Source organism: Scyliorhinus torazame, chromosome 6 (genome assembly GCF_047496885.1).
Source record: "Scyliorhinus torazame isolate Kashiwa2021f chromosome 6, sScyTor2.1, whole genome shotgun sequence".
NCBI lineage: Eukaryota > Metazoa > Chordata > Chondrichthyes > Carcharhiniformes > Scyliorhinidae > Scyliorhinus > Scyliorhinus torazame.
In genome coordinates this window covers 236,622,940-236,645,455 of record NC_092712.1, presented here as the reverse complement: position 1 = coordinate 236,645,455, position 22,516 = coordinate 236,622,940, and the positions used below count along the sequence as shown (strand labels likewise).

The window sequence follows — 22,516 nt, the reverse complement described above, 5'->3', positions numbered from 1 at the left end:
GCTTTCAAATCAGGATATCTTAGGTTTCTTGGGTTTCAAGCGTTACATAAAGAGATAAAAAGTTTAAACTCAGTATGAATAAGATTGTTAAAACTGACTGCTCTTTGAGAATCAGGATAGAAACATAGAAAATAGCTGTAGCAAATACAACAAATACAGGTAATATTAAGATTTAAAGGCACTTGATTCCCAAAGATTTGCATTTATACCAAAATTGACCAAAGTTTAATCTCACTTAATGAAATTAGTGGGTAGCCTTGTATTGGTCAACTGAATATGCAAATCAAGAATTACATTTTTTACAGTTTATTTGGACATTTTTGACAGCCTCGTTACTATATTAACTGTGACTTACTGATAACATTGTGAAATACCAATATACAAATACACAGTAGCATCATTACGCTCAATTGATAAAGAAAATCCACATATTCGTAATCAGTATTGAATCAAATAATTAAGTCAATAGGCCACGAGTAGCTACTTGAGTGCAGCTTCCTGTGCAGCCTTAATAACGAGTCAACAATTGAGCCCTTATCTATGTACAGGTTATCACTTGGTAAATATCATAGATAAAATTGCCACAAGTTCATGTTCCTGCTCAAGAATACCTCTAACAAACTCCACCATTCCACAGCAATGGAGAAAATTTCTAAATAAAACAGAACTTTGGCCAGAATAGCTCCTGCCAGCTGGCATTGCCACCTGGGCACCATGGCAGTGCCAGGCTGGAACCCAAGTGGCACTTCCAGGGTACCACCCTGCCCAAAGAGCATGCACCTAGGGGCCTCCAATCCCCTGGGAGACCCCCACTAGTGCTGTGCGGTCTGGTCTCCATTTCTGGAGACCAGTACTGAACGACACTCGACCGAGGTGAGGAAGATTGATCCCACGCCTCGGGTAATTCAGGAATCTGCATATTAAAGCGAGACCACCAGTCTCCCTCTAATATGCAGATAAGCTAAAAAGTGATCCCGCCCATATTTACATTGCAACATCTCGCGAGATTAGGTTGGCTCCTACTGTGTATAAAGTTCTGGTTATCTAGAGTAAGACGAGATTTGTAGCCCCTCGAGTTTTGAAAATTAAGAGGTGATCAAACCGGGGTGTTTAAGATGATCAAGGGTAGGCAGAACAAAGGGGCATCAATGTTAGAGCTAGACCATTCAGTAGTGATATCAGGAAACATTTTATCTGGAAAGTCATTGAGGCTAGGTTAATTGATAATTTCAAATGGAGATTAATGGATTTCTGTTTGGTATGGGTATTAAGGAATATGGAACCAAGGTGGCTAGATGGAGTTAAGTTCCAGGACCGTCATGATCTAACTGAATGGTGGAATAGATACAAGGTGCTGAATGGCCTGTTCCTATATTTCAGCGGGTAAGATAGGGGGACAGAAAGGGGAATTCTATATTGAGTTAGAGATGTCTGAATTTGTGCAGAGTACTTTGTTCCAGTTGCTGTTTAGCTGCTGTGAAATAGAAATAGTGGGATTTTCACAGCTTTGGAGTTTCTAGGACGCCACTACATCTTAAACGTTGCCCCATAAAATAACAGCCAGGAAACACTAGTTTAAAATATTCACAATAATGTAAACTATTGTATTTACAAAACTGCTTTAATTTAAGAGCATCACCAAATATAGATAAACTGTGGACTTTATAAACTTATAAATCCTAAATCAGAAGATTTGAATTGAGTATTACGCAAATATGCCAAATACTGTACCTAAAAAAAAATAAGATACTATGTAATAATTTATGTCAACATGGTACTCTTAATTCTTCGTCTCAATTTTTCCGACCAATAGTGATAGAATTGTAATCGGACATATTTCAATTTAGTGTTAAACAAATTGAAATATTCTCTCCAGTACTACCCAAAAATTATACTGCTGAGTGATTCACAGATTTTAAATCTATTATGTTTTTATTAAAATACTACTGATGAAAATTAAATGCACAGCCTTACCAGGTTTGAAGGTGATCAGGCAGGATCTATTCGTACACGTGCCCTCTGGGAATATCATTACCTAGAATTAAGATCATGAACCATTCAACACAATATGTACATTATTTAACAACCACTTTTTCAAAAATGGAAGTACCAAAATTATTTATGTTTCTAAGTGCATTCACTATTTACAAATAAGTTATGTGGTAAGTTGAAAACATTTTCAAAATATACAGATCAAAAAAACTTCGCAGGATAATTCACAATAAAGCTGAAGCATACTTCAGCAAAAATAGAGTTTAGGAAAAGGTGAACCAGTAATTTAACATCCTGGCCTCTAGGGAGTGGATTTAAATTTAGGCAAAAACTTCCGTTTGTATTTCCGATTAAACTCCTGACCATACTGTTATCACATAATCTTGATAAAGTTAATGTATAAATATTAACTTAATTCTCCGCAAAGCGTGGAACTTGTGACAGACTGAGCAGTTTTGTTGACGCTCTCTGACTTCAAGTTCCAGCCATTACTGCAAGCAGTTGTTTTTGAAAATAAAGCTTGTTATTCTGTCTTAACGAGTGTGTTGAATTTTTCTCTCACAGAAGCGAAAATATTGACTTTCACAGGGAGCTGAGAGTCAGAGCGAAGATTTAAAAAGAGCGGGAGCCGAGAGTCAGAGCGGAGATTTAAAAAGAGCGGGAGCGGAGTCAGAGCGGAGATTTAAAATGAACGGGAGCAGAGTCAGAGCGAAGGTTTATAAAGAGCGGGAGCTGAGTCAGAGCGGAGATTTAAAAAGAGCGGGAGCTGAGTCAGAGCGGAGATTTAAAAAGAGCGGGAGCTGTCAGGGACTTCTCTGGGCAGCGGACGGAGTTTGAAAAACAGTCCAGGAGGGACGTCATAGGAAAATGGCAAGAACGTTGGCTGGTAAGTAACTGCTAATTTGAATTACCTTTTTAAATTGCTTTCAGATTAAAGATAAAGAGAGAAATATTTTACAGATGAGAAAGACTAAAAACCAGTTGGCAATTAAAAAAAAAAAATAATGAACTAAAATAGAGATGCAGGGCCAGGGGATGTATTGTACCTGAATGATGTGGATGCTAGTGAACCCCATTGGGCTTCCTAATGAACATATCTGTAGCAGGTATTGGTTGCAGCCGGTGTTGGTTGCTTGAGGAATTTCGGCTCAGTTGATGAGCTGGACTCTTGAACTTCAGACGCTGCGACACGTCAGGGAGGAGGTGCAGAGGAACTTGGAGTGGGAGGGTAAAGATCTAGTTGCTGTGGTCCACGTACCAACGACATAGGGAAAATAAGAATGGAGGTTCTGCTGAAGGAATATAAGCAGCTAGGGACTAAATTAAAAAGCAGAATCAAAAAGGTAATAATCTCCGGATTACTACCTGAGCCACAAGCTAATTGACACAGGGTCAATAAGATTAAAGAGGTAAATGACTTGCTCAAAGGTTGGTGGAGAGAAATGAGTTCGAATTCACGGGACATTGGCACCAGTAGTGGGGAAGGAGGGAGCTGTTGCAATGGGATGGTCTTCACCTGAACCATGCTGGGATCAGAGCCTGGTGAATCGCATAACTAGCGCTGTAGATAGGGTTTTAAACTAAAACGTGTGGTGGAGGGTGGCTTCAGTTGATTGGAAAAGTAGAAAATCAAAGTTGAAGGAGAAGGTAGGAGTGTAGGTTAATGATGAGGACTTCAACTAGTTAAGGGGGATGGGAGGGGAGGGAAAGAGAGAGAGAGAGAGAGAGAGAGAGAGAGAGAGAGAGAGAGAGAGAGAGAGAGAGAGAGAGAGGACTCAGGAGAGGTTAGTTAAGTTTCCAGAAGAAGTAATAAAAGAGAGAGTACGGAAAGTGGCAGGAACCTAACTTGAGGCACAGCAAATAAAGGGACGACTATGAAAAGGGGGGCAGTCAACGCAAGACGGAGGGTGTTGTACCTGAATGTGCACAGTATACGAAACAAGGTAAATGAGCTTGTAGCACACATTGAGATTGGCGGGTACAATGTTGTGGACATCACAGAGATGAGGCTGCAAGGGGATCAGGGCTGGGATCTAAATATCCAAGGATGTGTCCTATCTAAAGGACAGGCAGATGGGTAGTGGGGGTGGGGTTGCCTTGTGATTAAATCAGTTGCAAGAAGCGATATAGGGTCGGAAAGCGTAGAATTTGTGTGGATAGAGTTGAGGAATTGCAAATAAAGAAGGCCCTGATGGGAGTTATGTACAGGCCCCCTAGCAGCAGTCAGGATGTGGGGCAGAAAATAAATCAGGAGATAGAAATGGTATACAAGAATGGCAATATTACAATAATCATAGGGAACTTCAATATGCAGGTGAACTAGGAAAATCAGGTTGGTAGCAGATCCCAAGGAAAGGAGATTTTTTTGGGGGAGCAGCGTATGCTAGAGCCCACTAGGGAACAGACATTTCTGGATTTGGTGATGTGTAATGGGGCAGATTTGATTAGGGAACTTAAGGTGAAGGAACAGTGACCCAAGAGGGAGAAGCTGGAATCAGATGTAACGGTTTTATAATTGAGTAAAGCTAACTGCAAAGGCATGAGGGAGGAGCTGGCCAGAGTTGATTGGAAGGGGAGCCTAGCAGAGAAGATGGTGGAGCAGCAATGGCAAGAGTTTTTGGGGGTTATTCGAGAGGCACTACAGAAATTCATCCCAAGGAAGAGGAAACATGCTAAGGGGAGGACGAGGCAACCATGGTCGTCAAGGGAAGTAAGGAACAGGCTAAAAATGAAAGAAAAAGTATACAATGTGGTAAGGATTAATGGGAAGTGAGAGAATTGGGAAGCCTTTAAAAGCAAGCAGAGGACAACAAAAAAACAATGTGGCGGGGGGGGGGGGGGGGGGGGGACCACGTAAAATGGCTGCTTCCCGATTAATTTGGCCAAAACCCGATTTAAAATGGCTAACGGGAAAGGCTGCTGGGAAAAGCAGGTAACAAGACACAAACGGACAGCTGCAGACAGAATAGCATATTCGGCTCTGGGGAAGTTGGCCCAGATCGATACTCAGGGCTATTAACAGCCCATCCACCCAGACATCTGCAGTTTAATCGGCTATCCCCGGGAACAATTGCAACATATTAGCAATTGAATACCGGGCCAGACCTGTCGGCGGCTGCAGTGGCCGAAACTAAGGCAGGTGAACGACCACCCCCCGATCGGGGAATCGCCTCGCAATTGGACGTATCGAACCCAGTGATTGGGAACAAGTCCAATCACTTGGGACTCAGGGTCAAGGGCCGCCCCGGGAGGCGGGAAGCCCCTGGGCCCTATAAAGTGAGGGGCCAAGTTCAGATCTCTCTCTCTCTCCCTTCTTCGCCTGCTCGAGACCTCCGCAAGAACAGCAACCGGCAACCGTAAGTTTGAATCCAGCGATCGCTATCCGATAAAGACTCCTAGCCATCGACCTGTAGCAGCCTTTTGAATCCCGCGGGCCAGATCCGATTGGATAAGCCATTCGTTTCCCTGACCTGGTGGGCTCTTCCTAAAGTTAAGTATTAGCCAGTAGTGATAGGTTTATTATATAGATAGTAGGATTATTGTGTAAACATTACTTATTGTATATAATAAATGACCGTTGATTTCAATCTTACTAAGCGGTGTGCTGACTTATTAATCATAACTTGAACCACGTGGCGGTATCAGAAAGATACCTGGCGACTCGCGAGCAAAGGTGACGTAATCAGAGCTAATAAACGAAGGCTAAAAAGAGCAATGGGGGGGGAAGAGAGAGAAGATGAAATAAGAGTGTAAGCTAGCTAGTAATATAAAAGAAGATTGGCTTGACAGCTGGTTTGTGATGCAGAGCGAGGTCAACACCGTGGGTTCAATTCCCATACTGGCTGAGGTTATTCATTAAGGCTCGCCTTCTCAACCTTGCCTCTCACCCGAGGTGTGGTGATCCTCAGGTTAAATCATCACCAGTCAACTCTCCCCCTCAAAATGGGAAAGCAGCCTATGGTCATTGGAGACTATGGAGACTTTACTTTTACTTTAGTGGACATGATCTATTAGGATTTCCAGAACACCTTTAACAAGATGCCGTACAGGAGGCTGCTAAATAAGACAAGAGCTCATGGTGTTAGGTGCAAGGTACTTGCATGGATAGAGGAACCGGAGGACCAACCGGAGAGTGGAGGACAGGCGGCAGTCGCGAAGATCTGGCAAAGCTGGAGGGCCAGGTAGACTTCACATAGGGCATGGCCTAGTCTGTCATCGCAACCCCTCCACCCCTTCCCCTCCCACCATTAACATCCTCCCTTCCTCTTCCCCCTCCCTTTTCCCACTCTCTAAGTATCGGTGTTATATAAATCCAGGGTGATGAGACAGTGTTGGCACTGTCAGCGGGTCACTGTCGAGGGCAGGGGGTGATCCTAACCCACAGAGAGCTGAGCGCAAGACCTCCTCAATCTATGCCATAGTCTGACCCCTGCTGAGTGCTCGCTCATACCAATCACCTGCAAGCCACGCGGGGTGGGGGGCGAGGGGTCCAGGACCTCCATGTTAGGTGGGTCAGCCCACATTGCGCACCAACCCCACCCCTTTACTCCGTACCCCTCCACCCCCCCCCTTACTCCGCGTCCCTCCACCCTCCCTCCCCCACCCCCACTGCCTTCTCAGTGATCCTCAACGTGCTTAGTCTTCCGTGCTCTACCGCTGCGTCTAGGTGTTTCCCCAGGATGCACAGCAGAGGTGGAGGCAGCCAGCTACTTGCATGTCCCATGGCCTGGATCCCTTGGTGTGCGTCCTCTGGGGTCTCCGGGGGCGGAGAGCCCCAGCGCACTTGTCGGCCGCACATGCACAGCCATGCCGCACTGTACTGGTGCTGACTGCAGAAGCTGAGTCGTTAGAGGAATGGAACTGTGGGGAGCTGGTGTTCACCGTCGCCACTCCATACGATGGGTCCGGGTTGGCAACCAGTACCCCCTCCTCTCGGTTGGTGCCCATTAGGCCCTGGGGTTCACCTTGGGACAAAGGGGCAACTGGATTGAGCTCTGGCTGCCCATGCGACATCTGGCCCTGCCAGCTCCCCAATGTCGGCACCATGGTTTCGACGCCCTTGGCCATGCTCCTCAGTGATTGGGACATGCTCTGCAGTGACTCATCAAGGTCTGCCACATCCCCCAAGGAGTCGACAGTGTCCCAAGGCCTGAGGCCCGTCAACAACTGAGCCACGCCTTGGACACCTCCACTCATGCTGCTGACGTCATGCACCAGGCTCTCCACTGCGGTCGCGATCCAGCAGTGTTGGCCTCGGTGCCGCACATTGCCGGCGCAATCTCCTGGGCCAGTACATCTGGGACTCCTCCAAACGGCTATGGACCTGCTGGAGTGAATACCTACATCGTATCTGAATATCACGGCCACACCCTATCAACTGCATCAGCTCCGAGTAAACCTGTTCCAGAGACTCAGCATCTGACTTGATCCAGCTGGGTCCTGGGAGCCAGCAGACCTCTTGACTGCTGTCTCACATGGATGTTCCTGCCTCCACCTGATGTGCATCTGCAACTGTCTGGTGCTCACCAGAATGTGCTCCAGAAGCCTGACCATGACCATTGTCCACTGAGGTACATGTTTCTGCGGAGGTGGAGGGGTGGGGATGACAGCAATGATGCATCCCCGAACAGGCGCCGGAATGTGGCGACTAGGGGCTTTTCACAGTAACTTTATTGAAGCCTACTGGTGACAATAAGCGATTTTCATTTCATTTCATTTTTCATCTATGGTGGCATCTTCGGAGCTCTCCTCCCAAGGGATTCTCATGGGAGTCAGGGTAGGGGACCACCCCGGATGGGCCGGCGATGTCGGCTGGAGGTCCTGCATTGTCAGTGGGGGAATGGTTCATTCTGTATGGCATTAAAAACTCACGTTTGACAGTCCATCTGGGTGGGGCCTGGTGGATCCTCACCTCTGCGCCATGTGCCACCCTCCACGTTGCTGACCGATCGGTCCTCGGCGACCCATGACACAGTTAGCCACACACCTGATTCACCGCGTGGGGGTGCGGGCCAGGGCACGGCACTGAACGGTGCCAGGCGCATTCCCATGGAGGGAGATTCAGTGCCAACTCACCCATGCTGCCTTGTGTAGGTCATTGACGTTCTTGCGGCACTTCCTGGTCACGCTACCCAAGCTGACAGCCGCTGCTATTTCCTCCCAGGCGACACTGGCTGCTCAGTGACTGACCCTACAGGACCCTCGGGGGAACAGGCCATCTCTTCTGGTCTTGACCGCCTCTAGGAGCCTCTCCAAGTCTGCATCCCCGAATCATGGGGCTGGTCGTCTCGGTGCCATGGCTGCGAGCTGAATGGGGTTGGCTGCGCTGCTCTATCTTGTTAGCGGGAGACTGGTGAGCACCATCCCAGTGAATCGGCTGGCGAGCCACGATTTGCAGCGTGAAGCCCATGGGGCCTCCTAAGTGGACCAATTGGTGTTGGATTGTGGTGCCAGCCTCGTCGGCCCGGGCCGAGTACTGGGAAGCTCACGGTAGTTCCTGCTTGCTGCCACATTTAGAAGCTTTGTCATTGAACTGCGCACAAAGATATGTAGAGAGACAAATAGCGTTGAGGAAGTGCGGAGGCTTCCGAAGGACTTGGACAGGCTAGGAGGGTGGGCAAAGTAGTGTCAGATGGAATACAATGTGAAAAAGTGTGAGGTTATGCACTTGGGTAGGAAGAATAGAGGCACAGACTATTTTCTAAATGGGGAAAGGCTTTGGAAATCTGAAGCACAAAGGATCAGAGTTCAGGACTCTCTTAAGTTTAACATGCAGGTTCAGCTGGCAGTTAAGAAGACATGCAATGCTAGCTTTCTTTCGAGAGAGCTAGAATACAAGAGCAGGGATGTACTGCAGAGGCTGCATAAGGCTCTGGACAGACCCCATTTGGAATATTGGGAGCTGTTTAGGACGCTATATCGAAGGAAGGATGCGCTGGCCTTGGAGGGGGTCCATACAGAGGAGGTTCATAAGAATGATCCCCTGGAATGAAGAGCCGGTTATATGAGGAGCGGTTAAGGACTTGAGTCTGTACTTGATGGAGTTTAGAAGGATGAGGCGGGGATCTTATTGAAACTTAGAATACTGAGAGGCCTAGATTGAATGGATGTAGAGAAGATGTTTGCACTAGTAGGCAAAATGAGAACCCGAGGGCACAGCCTCAGAGTGAAAGGATGATCCTTTAAAACTTCAGGTGAGGAGGAATTTCTTCAGAAGGTGGTGAATCTCTGGAACTCACTTTTACAAATGGCTGCGGAGGCCAAGTCAGAGTATCTTTAAGACAGAGGTAGATAGGCTCTTGATTAATAAGGGGATCAGGGGTTACAACGAGACGGAAGGAGAATGGGGATGAGAAACACTTAAGCCATAATTGATTGGCAAAGCAGACTCTATGGGCTGAATGGCCTAATTATGCTCCTATATCCTTTGGTCTTATGCCAAACCTAGGGCTCCTCGACACTTACAGCAGATGCCCAATGTGGGAGAATGACCAATTTCTTAGCACTAAAAGAGCACAAAAAAAAGGGCATTTCAGTGTTACTCATAATTACTAAAGACATTTTAACCAAGTTATACACTTAAACATCTTAAACACGGACCCCAGTGTGACAAAAATGAAACATTTTACTTTGATCATTGTTCTTTATCTTAGCATATGTGAGATTTCAAAAGAGAGATTCATCAAAAAGGGTACAGCTTGCTTTAATACAATAAATCCAGAATATAGATGGCCAGAGAAGTGCCAGGCAATGACTATCTCCAAAAGAGAGAATCAAACCATCACCCCTTGACATTGAAAGGCATTACAATCACTGAATCTCCCAGTATAAACATCCTGCAAGTTTCCACTGATCACAAACTGAACTAGACTACACATATAAATATTGTAGCTACAAGAGCAGGTCAGAGGTTAGGAATCCTGCGGCAAGTAACTCACTTCCTGACTCCCCAAAGCCTGTCCACACCTATAAGGCACAAGTCAGGGGTGTGATGAAATACTCCCCACTTGCCTGGATGGGTGCTGCTCCAACAACGCTAAAGAAGCTTGATACTATCCAGGACAAAGAAACCCACTTGATTGGCACCCGCTCCACAAACATTCACTCCCTCCACCACTGACGCACAGTAGCAACAGCGTGTACCATTCACAAGATGCACTGCAGGAACTCATCACGGTTCCTTAAGTAGCACCTTCTAAACACACGACCACTACCATCTAAAAGACAAGGGCAGCAGATACATGGGGGCATCACCACCGAGAGGATCCCCGCCTAGTCACTCACCATCCATTGGAAATATACCACCATTCCTTCACAGTCTCTGGGTCAAAATCCTGGAACTCCCTCCATCCTGAACAGCACAGTAGGTGTACCTACATCACATTGCAAGGGTCCTTCCTGTTTATTCCTTTATTTCCCCTTTTATTTTTGCAGTTACATTTTTGATCCATGGATGATTTATGGATACGTGTCTTTAAGGCAGCCTGTGCCTGTAATTCAAGCAGGACACAGAAAGCTACCAAAAGAGAAAATGCTGGAAAATCCCAGCAGGTCTGGCAGCATCTGCAGGTAGAGAAAAGAGCTGATGTTTCCAGTCCAGATGATCCTTTGCCAAAGCTTTTATCCAGTGCTTTTGATGACTCGGTTTGATTGATTTGGCTGATGGCCAATGAATTGGTCCAAACGGCTGTGCTCTGCCCGGTAATAGTTGGCGAATGGATTTAATCCTACTGGAATGTTTTTAGAGTCACAAGGTTCCAGTTTGGTGTCTGCAGCCTGAATGGAAGAACTCTCTCCCAAAAAAATCTAATTAATGCTTTCGAGAAGGCCACTGTGAAGGCTGACTCTCTTTCCAGCAAGATTGGGTATCATTCTCTTGAGACTGCTGAGGCCTAAAGTCAAACCATGAGCTGAAAGCAAGATTTAATGTGAAATAACATGTCTATGCAGAAAGAGATTGGCATAGATGTGAATCTCGAGCTGAAGGCTCAGTTTGATAACTGAAGTGTAACTCGAGAAAGCCTGCTGCTTGTGTGTACTGAATGAATGACTCTGCAAGGAAGACTATTACTAGCTGTAAACCAGAGACTTTAAGCAGTGAGCGTGCTACAAGGAAAGCGTGCTAAAGAACCGCCATTGGAAGCAGACTCTTATCCTTATCACCCCTTGCCCCACTCCGTATTTGTCTGTCTTGTGTGTAGTGCCATGTGAGCGTCCCTTTTAGAAATGTTTTTGTCTTATCACATGGGTTCAGTGATGTCATTGTGTAGGTCGAGCTGGGCTGTGGCGCTGGGAGTTAGTTTTACTTTCGCTTTGAGTTTGAACTGGTTTGTACTGCACAGGTTGGAAAGAAGTGTGTTTCCAAACTACTTGATAACTTAAAAGAGATAACTGCTTTCCGGAAGGAATTCAAACTTGCTGTTTGAAAAGAAAAACAGAGTATCAATACCAAGTTTTAAAGACAGTAAGAATGTTGTGTGCTGGGTCACGGGTTTTTGGTTTATGGGATCTTGTTATTGAATTGGAACTGTAAAAGGGTGAATTTATTAAGGGTTATACATAGAGTACTGTAGCTGGGTGGGGTCTTTATGTTTGTAGTTGTTAAAAATGCTTACCGTGTGTGTTTATAAAAATGTTAACTAAATTCGTAGAATAAAGTTTTTTTTAAATCAAAAGTGCCGAAGACCTCTGGATAACACCTGAAAGGCAGGCTCTTGTGCTCATCGTAACCAAAATCAAACAGTTGTAGGTCAGGTGAACTCCATGATGTACTTTGGAGTTTTCTAAACCCTGGCCCATAACAGTGGGTAGAGGGTGGGAAGTTAAAGGGGGTAGTAGATTAGATTTTTTTTTTAATCCAGCTGTATTTACTGCATATTTAATCATTATTCTTGTTATCAACAAACAGTAATTGTGTTTCAACTTACAAACCTGGTGACTGTAGTTATTGGGCAGACAAGGGCTGAAGACGCCGAGTATTTTTATAAGAATTATTGGTTAATCCATGTGTTGGGACTCTGGGGATGAGTGGAGCTGGAATTGACTGTGCACTTGTCCAGGTGTTGTAACATGGACTGCAGCAGTTCAAGGCGGCAGCTCACCATCACATTCTCAAGAGCAATTAGGGATGGGCAACAAATGCTGGCCTAGCCAGTTAAGCAGTGAAGCCGATATTGCATAAAATGAATTGAAAAGGTGCTCTGGCCGGACCTTAAGTGGAGGAAGCAAACCTGCACTCAATCCAAATACAAGCACCTAGCAAGTTTTATTTGTGTTTAGAGTTTTAGACATTTAAATTTCTTTAGTTCCTTTTTTAAAAAAAAAGAAAATATAACTTCTTAACCTATGACCTGATTTTTCCCGTGGCCTGGCTGGTGAGCCACTGAAATCTTTGTCAGTGGGACCAGAAGATTCCGCGGGTGTGAAGGGTTGGAAAATTCCAGCCTATACTTCAATTGAGTAATCTGTTCATAGCCAGAGAGATAGATAGCCCAAATGACACTATAGATATTCAGCAACTTAACCTCAGTTTAAAGATCATTATTCAGGGGCCTTAGTCCAGACCAATTTACACTATAGCTCAGCGTAGTAACTATGATTAGCATTTTTTATATTCCAAGGTAACTAAATAGCAATACTTCCCTTGCAGCATCATACGGTCAATATATTCTGCGATCCAAGATATTAGTGGTTTGAAATAGTGAAATCCAAAAAACTCTGAATAACCTTGGGTGTCCAAATGATTAAAACAAACTATAGACTGCTTGAAATCTGAAAGTCACATGTTTCAGGAACTCAATATTGTGCTTGAGGGATGTATTTAATGCAGCACTTGAGACCGACAGTTGCTGAATAATTTTCAGGCAGAAAGTACCTCGTTTACAGAGAAAGGGTGGAATTTACGTTAGCGGGCTATTCCGGTCCCACCGACAGCACATGCATTTCGCAGTGATGAGGGGTGCAGTCAATGGGAAATTCCGTTGACAACGGCGGGACCAGCAAATCCTGCTGGCGGACTGGATCTGCCACCAGAAAACACGCGGCGGGTTGCTCGGTAAATCCTGATCAAAGTCTACAATATAAACAGCAAATAATGGAAATACACAGCAAGCCAGGTAATATTTGTGAGGTTATGGACATGTATCTTTGATCAGAAGTGCAATCATGTAATTCTACTATCACAATGGCAATCAACGTTTAAATGTAAAAAGTAGATTAAAACCCACTCTAGATAATTAACAAAAATTTCTAAGAACATTTTTGACACTGCACTGGAAGTGTATTTCACGTGGCATTGAACCAAAGCAGTATAAGACAACTGGTCTTTAAAGGAGGTTTGTTTAATTCCCAACTCTGGATTTATATTGCAACTTAAATTTCAATGAAACTATTTTCTAGCAACTGAAAGTTTTTTGTTTTTTTTTTAAAAATTCTTTCATGGGATATGGGCACTTATTGCTCATCCCAAATTATCCTTGAACTGAGTGGTTTGATAGATCAATTCAGTTGCAGTAAATGCATCCTACGCCCTTGAAGAGCCTAGTTCCTTACAATATGCTTCAAGAAGACAATGGGAGAAATATCAAGCTCCTAATACATAATATTAAAAAGAAACATTTGGTACTTCATTTACCTAGTTTTCCTTTCCGGACATTGCCCAACCAGTTGTGTATTTCCAGTTTATTTTATATATTTGTTCACATCACATAAACACACAAAAAACAATTTGGTTATGAACAAAGAGCAGGTATATACATAAACAAAATTAAAAATCACCTGTGGCCATCTGCCATTAGACAGAGCTCTTTGCTTTATTTCTTCAACTGTTTTCCGGCGAGAATACTGATCTGAGCGAGACACTAAGACTGGCTGAATGTACTTGATTAAGGCTGGTGGAAAAAATGTCACAAAACCTAATTAAACAAAAGCATGAGAATCTTGTATGTCACAGTGTTACCCACCATGGAATAATTAAAAATGGGCATGTAATTTAATAGTGAGATTTTAATTGCATATTCTTAAGCAAATTACAATCAAGGATATCGCAATGTCACACTTAACAAGGATATTACTCCTTATTACAATAACCATTTATCACGCAATCACAAATATATTGTTACCAAAGTAAAACCATTGGAAGTTACTGAAGTTTTTTCCTTGCGCCAGACATTGTTCTGAGATAAGGCAGTTAGATCCCCAGACCCACAAAATCATAAGACGTTTACAGCAAAGCAAAATAGAATTAGATAGTGCGTGGCAAATGTATCACTATGATAGTAAATACTACAAACCACCATTCGCTTTACAAAAGATCAACTCAAATCTGTTTTATTTAGATTAAATTCCTGCAGTCATAGCTGAGAACAAGTGACTAGGACTCTCAGTAGAGCACACATCACTGCCACACTGTATTAACTCAACACTATTACAATTACATAGCAGCAGCTCTTTTTTGCGTAGTTGATGTGATGTAAAATAAGTCCTGCTCATTAAAAGCTTCCATCACTCTGAGATGGCTTTAGGTCAATCCACATGAAACAACCTGCTCTGAAAACTCAGCTTACATTTTGACAGCTGTGATAAATTCCACCACAGCATCAGAGCCTTCTAAAACAATCAACAACATTCTAGATAAGACAACCCACATTATTCTAAAAAAAATTCATTTCCCAATATTAAAAGAGCCTTTAAAAGAAATTACAGGATCTGGACCTGCATTTTGAAAAAAACAAATCCATTCTTCCTTCGGCTATATCCGATGTACTAACTTTCATTGAAATGCAACTATTAGCTTTTGAGATGCATTGTTTAGACAAACAGAAGCAAAAACATTACCTGTGGAGGTAATGAAATAGCAGAATTGCTACTCGATCCCCATTTCATAATCTAATGTCTTGTCATTAGTGAATGAAATGGTCTCAGATACCAAAGGCAACACTCATATTTGCTTTCTCATATTTTGTTGAGCTATTCAGGTAACCATTAGGCTACAGTTTATATCTTCCCATTTACTGGCGAGGAAAAAGGAAGTAGTGAATATTTGGCAAAACTTGCAGAAAATCTCTCCAATTTCTTAAGAATGATTCCATAGGGTTTCACTGTTCCTTGAAAACCTGTAATTTTTGACCATTTTTTTAAGACCTGGAACTTCTTAGCAAATAGCAACGGCCTCAAATGAGTTAAGCTGAGTTTTCTTTCAAAAAGTTATTTGTTTGTTAATAATCTATGCTTCACCTTCTTTGGAAATAGTAAACCATCACCATCTCAGACAGCTATGAATATTTCAGTATCTGGACAAATGATTGACGTGCAAGGTATTCTCTATTTCACAAATGGCACCATTGGTGCGATCGCCGGAACCCGGTGCCAAAAACGGCGCGGATAACTCCGGCGTCGGGCCCCCCAAACGGCGCAAAGTCTCAGGTCCGGAATGGGCTAGTAGCGTCGTGACACCATTCGCGACGGCGTTAGCCGTTGCGGTAGCATCATAACAAAATTAAAAATCACCTGTGGCCATCTGCCATTAGGCAGAGCTCGATCGCGCCCTGGACCATGGCAAACACGGCCACGGCAGCGAAGCCCGCTGCCCGGGCACAGGGAACTTGATGTAGCGGTCTGCAATGGCATATGGGGCGTCTGTCACTGCCCGGATGCATCGGTGCACCGATGTCTGCGAGATGCCTTCCAGGTCCACACTCGGCGCCTGGAATGACACCGTGGCAAAAATGTTCAGGGCCACCGTAACCTTGTCGGACACGGGGAGAGGGTGTCCTCACGCGGTGCCAGGTGTGCCACGGTTTCCCGGCTCATCCGGAGTCTCCTCCTGCATGCCTGGTCCGTGAGGTCCTGGTACGACGAGTGGGGCCGGTACAGACAGGGCCTCCTCATTCATCTCCCTCGCCGTGGTGCCAAGACCTCCACCACCCCACCCCACCCTCCTCCTCCTCGTTCTGTTGGGCAGGCGGCCCTCCAGCTGGGCAGCTGCCACATGCCCCTCTGCAGCACGCTCCTTTTCAGGCAGCCTCCGCCGTCTCTCTGGCACGCTCCTCCTCCTACTGCCCCGGGGCAACATGTAGAAGTGCGGCTCCCGCTACGGCGCGGCCAACATCGCTGGGTGATCACCAAACATAACGGCTGCAAGGGAGGGGGGTGGGGGGGGGGGGGGAAGAGAACACGACGTCATGTCAGCATTGACTGTACCCCTGCACCCCCCCACCCCCCCCTCGCAGCCAGGAGCCATGGGCTGCCGGGTCGCGTCTGTTGGAAGCAGGCACCTGGCCAGGCGGACGACCTCCCCAACACCCCCTCCCCGGCGCTCGCCCTCTTCCCCCCCCCCCCTCCCCGGCGCTCGCCCTCTTCCCCCCCCTCCCCGGCGCTCGCCCTCTTCCCCCCCCTCCACCGCCCACGCTACGCTCCACCCCCTCCCCATCCCTCCGCACACCCTCCCCCCCTCCACACACACACCCCCCCTCCACACACACACACACCCCTCCACACCCTCCCCTCCCCACACACACACACCCCTCCCCACACACACACACCCCTCCACACACCACACCCTCCCCTCCCCACACACACACCCCTCCACACACCACACCCTCCCCTCCCCACACACACACACCCCTCCCCACACCACACCCTCCCCTCCCCACACCACACCCTCCCCTCCCCACACCCTCCCCTCCCCACAACCCCCCCCTCCACACACCCCCACCACCCCCCCCTCCACACACCCCCACCACCCCCCCTCTCCACACACACCACCCCCCTCCACACACACCACCCCCCCCCCTCCACACACACCACCCCCCCCTCCACACACACCACCCCCCGCTCCACACACACCACCCCCCGCTCCACACACACCACCCCCCGCTCCACACACACCACCCCCCGCTCCACACACACCACCCCCCCCGCTCCACACACACCACCCCCCCCTCCACACACACCACCCCCCCCCTCCACACACACACACCCCCCCCTCCACACACACCACCCCCCCCTCCACACACACCACCCCCCCCTCCACACACCCCCCCTCTCCCCACACACACCCCCCTCCCCCCACACACACCCCCCTCCCCACACACACACCCCCCCTCCCCACACACACACCCCCCCTCCCCACACACACACACCCTCCCCACACACACACACCCTCCCCACACACACACACCCTCCCCACACACACACACCCTCCCCACACACACACACCCTCCCCACACACACACCCTCCCTCCCCACACACACACCCTCCCCACACACACCCTCCCTCCCCACACACACCCCCTCCCCACACACACACCCCCTCCCCACACACACACACCCTCCCCACACACACACACCCTCCCCACACACACACACCCTCCCCACACACACACACCCTCCCCACACACACACACCCTCCCCACACACACACCCTCCCCACACACACACCCTCCCCACACACACACACCCTCCCCACACACACACCCTCCCCACACACACACCCCCTCCCCACACACACACCCCCTCCCCACACACACACCCTCCCCACACACACACACCCTCCCCACACACACACACCCCCTCCCCACACACACACACACCCTCCCCACACACACACACCCCCTCCCCACACACACACCCTCCCCACACACACCCCCCTCCACACACACACCCCCCTCCACACACACACCCCCCTCCACACACACCCCCCCCTCCACACACACCCCCCCCTCCACACACACACCCCCCTCCACACACACACCCCCCTCCACACACACACCCCCCTCCACACTGTTGCTCGTTTTAGCCTTAGTTTATTTGCTGTAATTCTGTCACCTTTGCTCATGAGGCGCCAGGTATCTTTCTGATACCGCCACGTGGTTCAAGTCCAAGTAATGATTAATAATGCAACACACCGCTTCGTAAGAGTTAAATCAATGCTCATTTATTATATACAGCAATAAATACTGATACAATAATCCTACTTCTAGAGTACTACCTACCACTACCAGGTCAATACTTAACTTTGGAAATGGCCCACCAGGTCAGGGAAACAAATGGTCTTTCGAATTGGTTCTGAGCCTGCGGGATTCAAAAGCTGGTACAAGTCGATAGTCAGGAGCGCCTATCTGGTAGCGATCGCTGGATTAAGACTTACAGTTTCTTGTAGAAGGGTCTCGAAGGTTGCGAGCGGGAAGAGAAGGGTTGAGTTGAACTTGGCCCCTATTCTTATAGTCCATAGGGGATTCCCGCCTCTCGGGGCTGACCTTGTACCTGGTTCCAAGTGATTGGACTTGGTGCCAATCACTTGGTTCAATATGCTCCAATACTGGAGCGATTCCTTGATCGGGGGGGGTTGGTCGTTTAACTTTCTTTGTGTCAGCCCCTGCTGGTGCCGAAAGGTCTGGGTCGGCTTTATGTTGCGAATTTGTAGCAATTGTTCCCGGGGATGGCTGATTAAAATGCAGATGGCTGGGTTGTTGTGATGTTGATGGCTGCAGGTATCGGTCTGGACTGACTTCCCCAGAGGCAAATACACTGTTTTACCTGCAGCTGTCTGTTTGAGTCCTGTTGGCTGATTTTCCCATCAGCGTCTTCCGTTCGCCATTTTAAATCGGGGGTTTGACCATTCTAATCGGGAATCAGCCATTTTAAGTGGCTACAACGCACAGCCCCCCTCCCCACACACACCCAGCCCCCTCCCCACACACACCCAGCCCCCTCCCCACACACACACACAGCCCCCTCCTCCACACACACACACAGCCCCCTCCTCCACACACACACACAGCCCCCTCCTCCACACACACACACAGCCCCCTCCTCCACACACACACACAGCCCCCTCCTCCACACACACACAGCCCCCTCCTCCACACACAAACCCCCCTTCCACACACCAACCCCCCCTCCACACACCAACCCCACCCCTCCCACCAACCCCACCCTCCACACCCCACCCACCCTCCACACCCACCCCACCCCCACCACACAAAACCCCCCCTCCACACAAAACCCCGCCCCGCCACACACACCAACCCCGCCCCTCCACACACACCCGCCACACACACACCCCTCCACACACACACACACACACCCCTCCACACACACACACACACCCCTCCACACACACACACACCCCTCCACACACACACCCCTCCACACACACACCCCTCCACACACACACCCCTCCACACACACACACACACCCCTCCACACACACACACACACCCCTCCACACACACACACACACCCCTCCACACACACACACACACCTCCACACACACACACCCCTCCACACACACACACACCCCTCCACACACACACACACACCCCTCCACACACACACACACACCCCTCCACACACACACACACACCCCTCCACACACACACACACCCCTCCACACACACACACACCCCTCCACACACACACACACACACCCCTCCACCCACACACACACCCCTCCACACACACACCCCTCCACACACACACCCCTCCACACACACACCCCTCCCCACACACACCCCTCCCCACACACACCCCTCCCCACACACACCCCTCCCCACACACACCCCTCCACACACACACCCCTCCACACACACACCCCTCCACACACACACCCCTCCACACACACACCCCTCCACACACACACACCCCTCCACACACACACACCCCTCCACACACACACACCCCTCCACACACACCCCTCCACACACACACCCTCCACACACACACCCCTCCACACACACACCCCTCCACACACACACCCCTCCACACACACACCCCTCCACACACACACCCCTCCACACACACACACACCCCCTCCACACACACACACACACCCCTCCACACACACACACACACCCCTCCACACACACACACACACACCCCTCCACACACACACACCCCTCCACACACACACACCCCTCCACACACACACACACACACCTCCACACACACACACACCCCTCCACACACACACACACCCCTCCACCCACACACACACACTCCACCCACACACACACACTCCACCCACACACACACCCCTCCACCCACACACACACACCCCTCCACCCACCCACACACCCCTCCACCCACACACCCCTCCACACACACACCCCTCCACACACACACCCCTCCCCACACACACCCCTCCCCACACACACCCCTCCCCACACACACCCCTCCCCACACACACCCCTCCCCACACACACCCCTCCCCACACACACCCCTCCCCACACACACCCCTCCCCACACACACCCCTCCACACACACACCCCTCCACACACACACCCCTCCACACACACACCCCTCCACACACACACCCCTCCACACACACACCCCTCCACACACACACCCCTCCACACACACACCCCTCCACACACACACCCCTCCACACCCCTCCACACACACACCCCTCCACACACACACACACACCCACACCTCCACACACACACACACACACCCCTCCACACACACACACACACACCCCTCCACACACACACACCCCTCCACACACACACACACACCCCTCCACACACACACACACCCCTCCACACACACACACCCCTCCACACACACACACCCCTCCACACACACACACCCCTCCACACACACACACCCCTCCACACACACACACCCCTCCACACACACACACCCCTCCACACACACACCCCTCCGCACACACACACCCCTCCGCACACACACACCCCTCCGCACACACACACCCCTCCGCACACACACACCCCTCCACGCACACACACCCCTCCACGCACACACACCCCTCCACGCACACACACCCCTCCACGCACACACACCCCTCCACGCACACACACCCCTCCACGCACACACACCCCTCCACGCACACACACCCCTCCACGCACACACACCCCCCTCCACACACACACACCCCCCTCCACACACACACCCCCCCCTCCACACACACACCCCTCCACACACACACCCCCCCCTCCACACACACACACCCCCCTCCACACACACACCCCCCCCTCCACACACACACCCCTCCACACACACACCCCCCCCTCCACACACACACACCCCCCTCCACACACACACCCCCCCCTCCACACACACACACCCCCCCTCCACACACACACACCCCCCCTCCACACACACCCCCCCCTCCACACACACACCCCCCTCCACACACACACACACCCCTCCACACACACACACACCCCTCCACACACACACACACACCCCTCCACACACACACACACCCCTCCACACACACACACACCCCTCCACACACACACACACCCCTCCACACACACACACACCCCTCCACACACACACACCCCTCCACACACACACACCCCTCCACACACACACACCCCCACCCCGCTGCACACCGACTGCGGTGGCGCAGTCACTTCTCCTGCGGCCACCCCACGCCGTGACCTACCTCTGCGCTGTCCGGCGTCAACTATCAGCACTGGTTGACGCCGTTATATAGGTGTTTTAGTTTACACCGTAGTGACCCGTGGTCTCGTCGGCGGGACTTCGGCCCATCCAGCTGGCAGAATTCGGGTAGCCCCGGGGCCCATAGCGTTGTGCCGGTCCCCGCCATTCTCCGAGGCGGGTGGCGCGATTTACGCCGGGCCAAATTTTGGGGGGTCGGAGAATTCGGAGGACGGCGGGGACGGGATTCACGCCGGCCCCCGGCGATTCTCTGAACGGGGGGGGGCGGGGGTCGCAGAATCCCACCCCTTATTAATGTAGGCAAACATTCTTTCCCCCCCCCCCCCCCAGCACCACCACCACCCCCCAACATGCCTAGTAAACCTTCATCAAAATCTTGGGTGTTAAGAGATCTCATAGGATAGTGATTGAAAATTCAAACACGTTAGCCTTTTTTTGGAAGTTTAACGTAACATGGGAAATGCAAAGTTGTTCAACTGTGCTTAGGAACATAACCCCATCAGTCTCGTGACAGACACGGAGGAATTCATCAGGCGAATGAGGCTCCGGGAGTTCTTCCACAGACCCCAAGAGGCCGACAGAGAACCCAATGAGACAACCAATGAGCCGGAACAGCAGACCGAGGGATCTGCGGTTCAGCAACCGAAGAGGAAAGAGTCGAATTGGACCCATCCGGAAGGCACACTCCCCTCAACTTGGCCCTGGACGTGACATGGCTCAAGCCGTTAGGAGTCGCGTCAATGCCAGATTCATCAGTCGCATTCACAAGACAGCCCCGAACGTCACCCCAAGCACAACGCAACGCCATCCGCGCTCTCAAGGCCAACGGCAACATCGTCATCGAACCAGTAGACAAAGGAGGGGCCACAGTCATACTAAACAGAATGGACTACTGCAAGAAGTGTACCGACAACTCAACAACCAGTAACACTACAGTTACCCGCAGATCCGACCAAAGAACACACTCGTCAACTCAACAGACTGATCAAGACCTTGGATCCAGACAGTAAGAAGTTTTACAACACCAGGTTAAAGTCCAACAGGTTTGTTTCGATGTCACTAGCTTTCGGAGCGCTGCTCCTTCCTCA

At 49.4% G+C, this 22,516-nt stretch overlaps 1 protein-coding gene across 4 annotated transcripts in view; it reads right to left on the bottom strand.

Annotated features, from left to right (window-relative positions):
• Window positions 1–22,516, bottom strand: part of LOC140425341 (lysophosphatidylcholine acyltransferase 1-like) — a 260,484-nt gene that overhangs the window by 112,926 nt on the left and 125,042 nt on the right. For all 4 annotated transcript variants that reach the window (XM_072509500.1, XM_072509502.1, XM_072509503.1 and 1 more), the window contains exons 4-5: window positions 13,768–13,880; window positions 1,975–2,035 (exon numbers count right to left, since the gene is read on the bottom strand). In XM_072509500.1, the coding sequence (XP_072365601.1) occupies window positions 1,975–2,035; window positions 13,768–13,880 (174 nt within the window). The remainder of the gene's footprint in view (window positions 1–1,974; window positions 2,036–13,767; window positions 13,881–22,516) is intronic.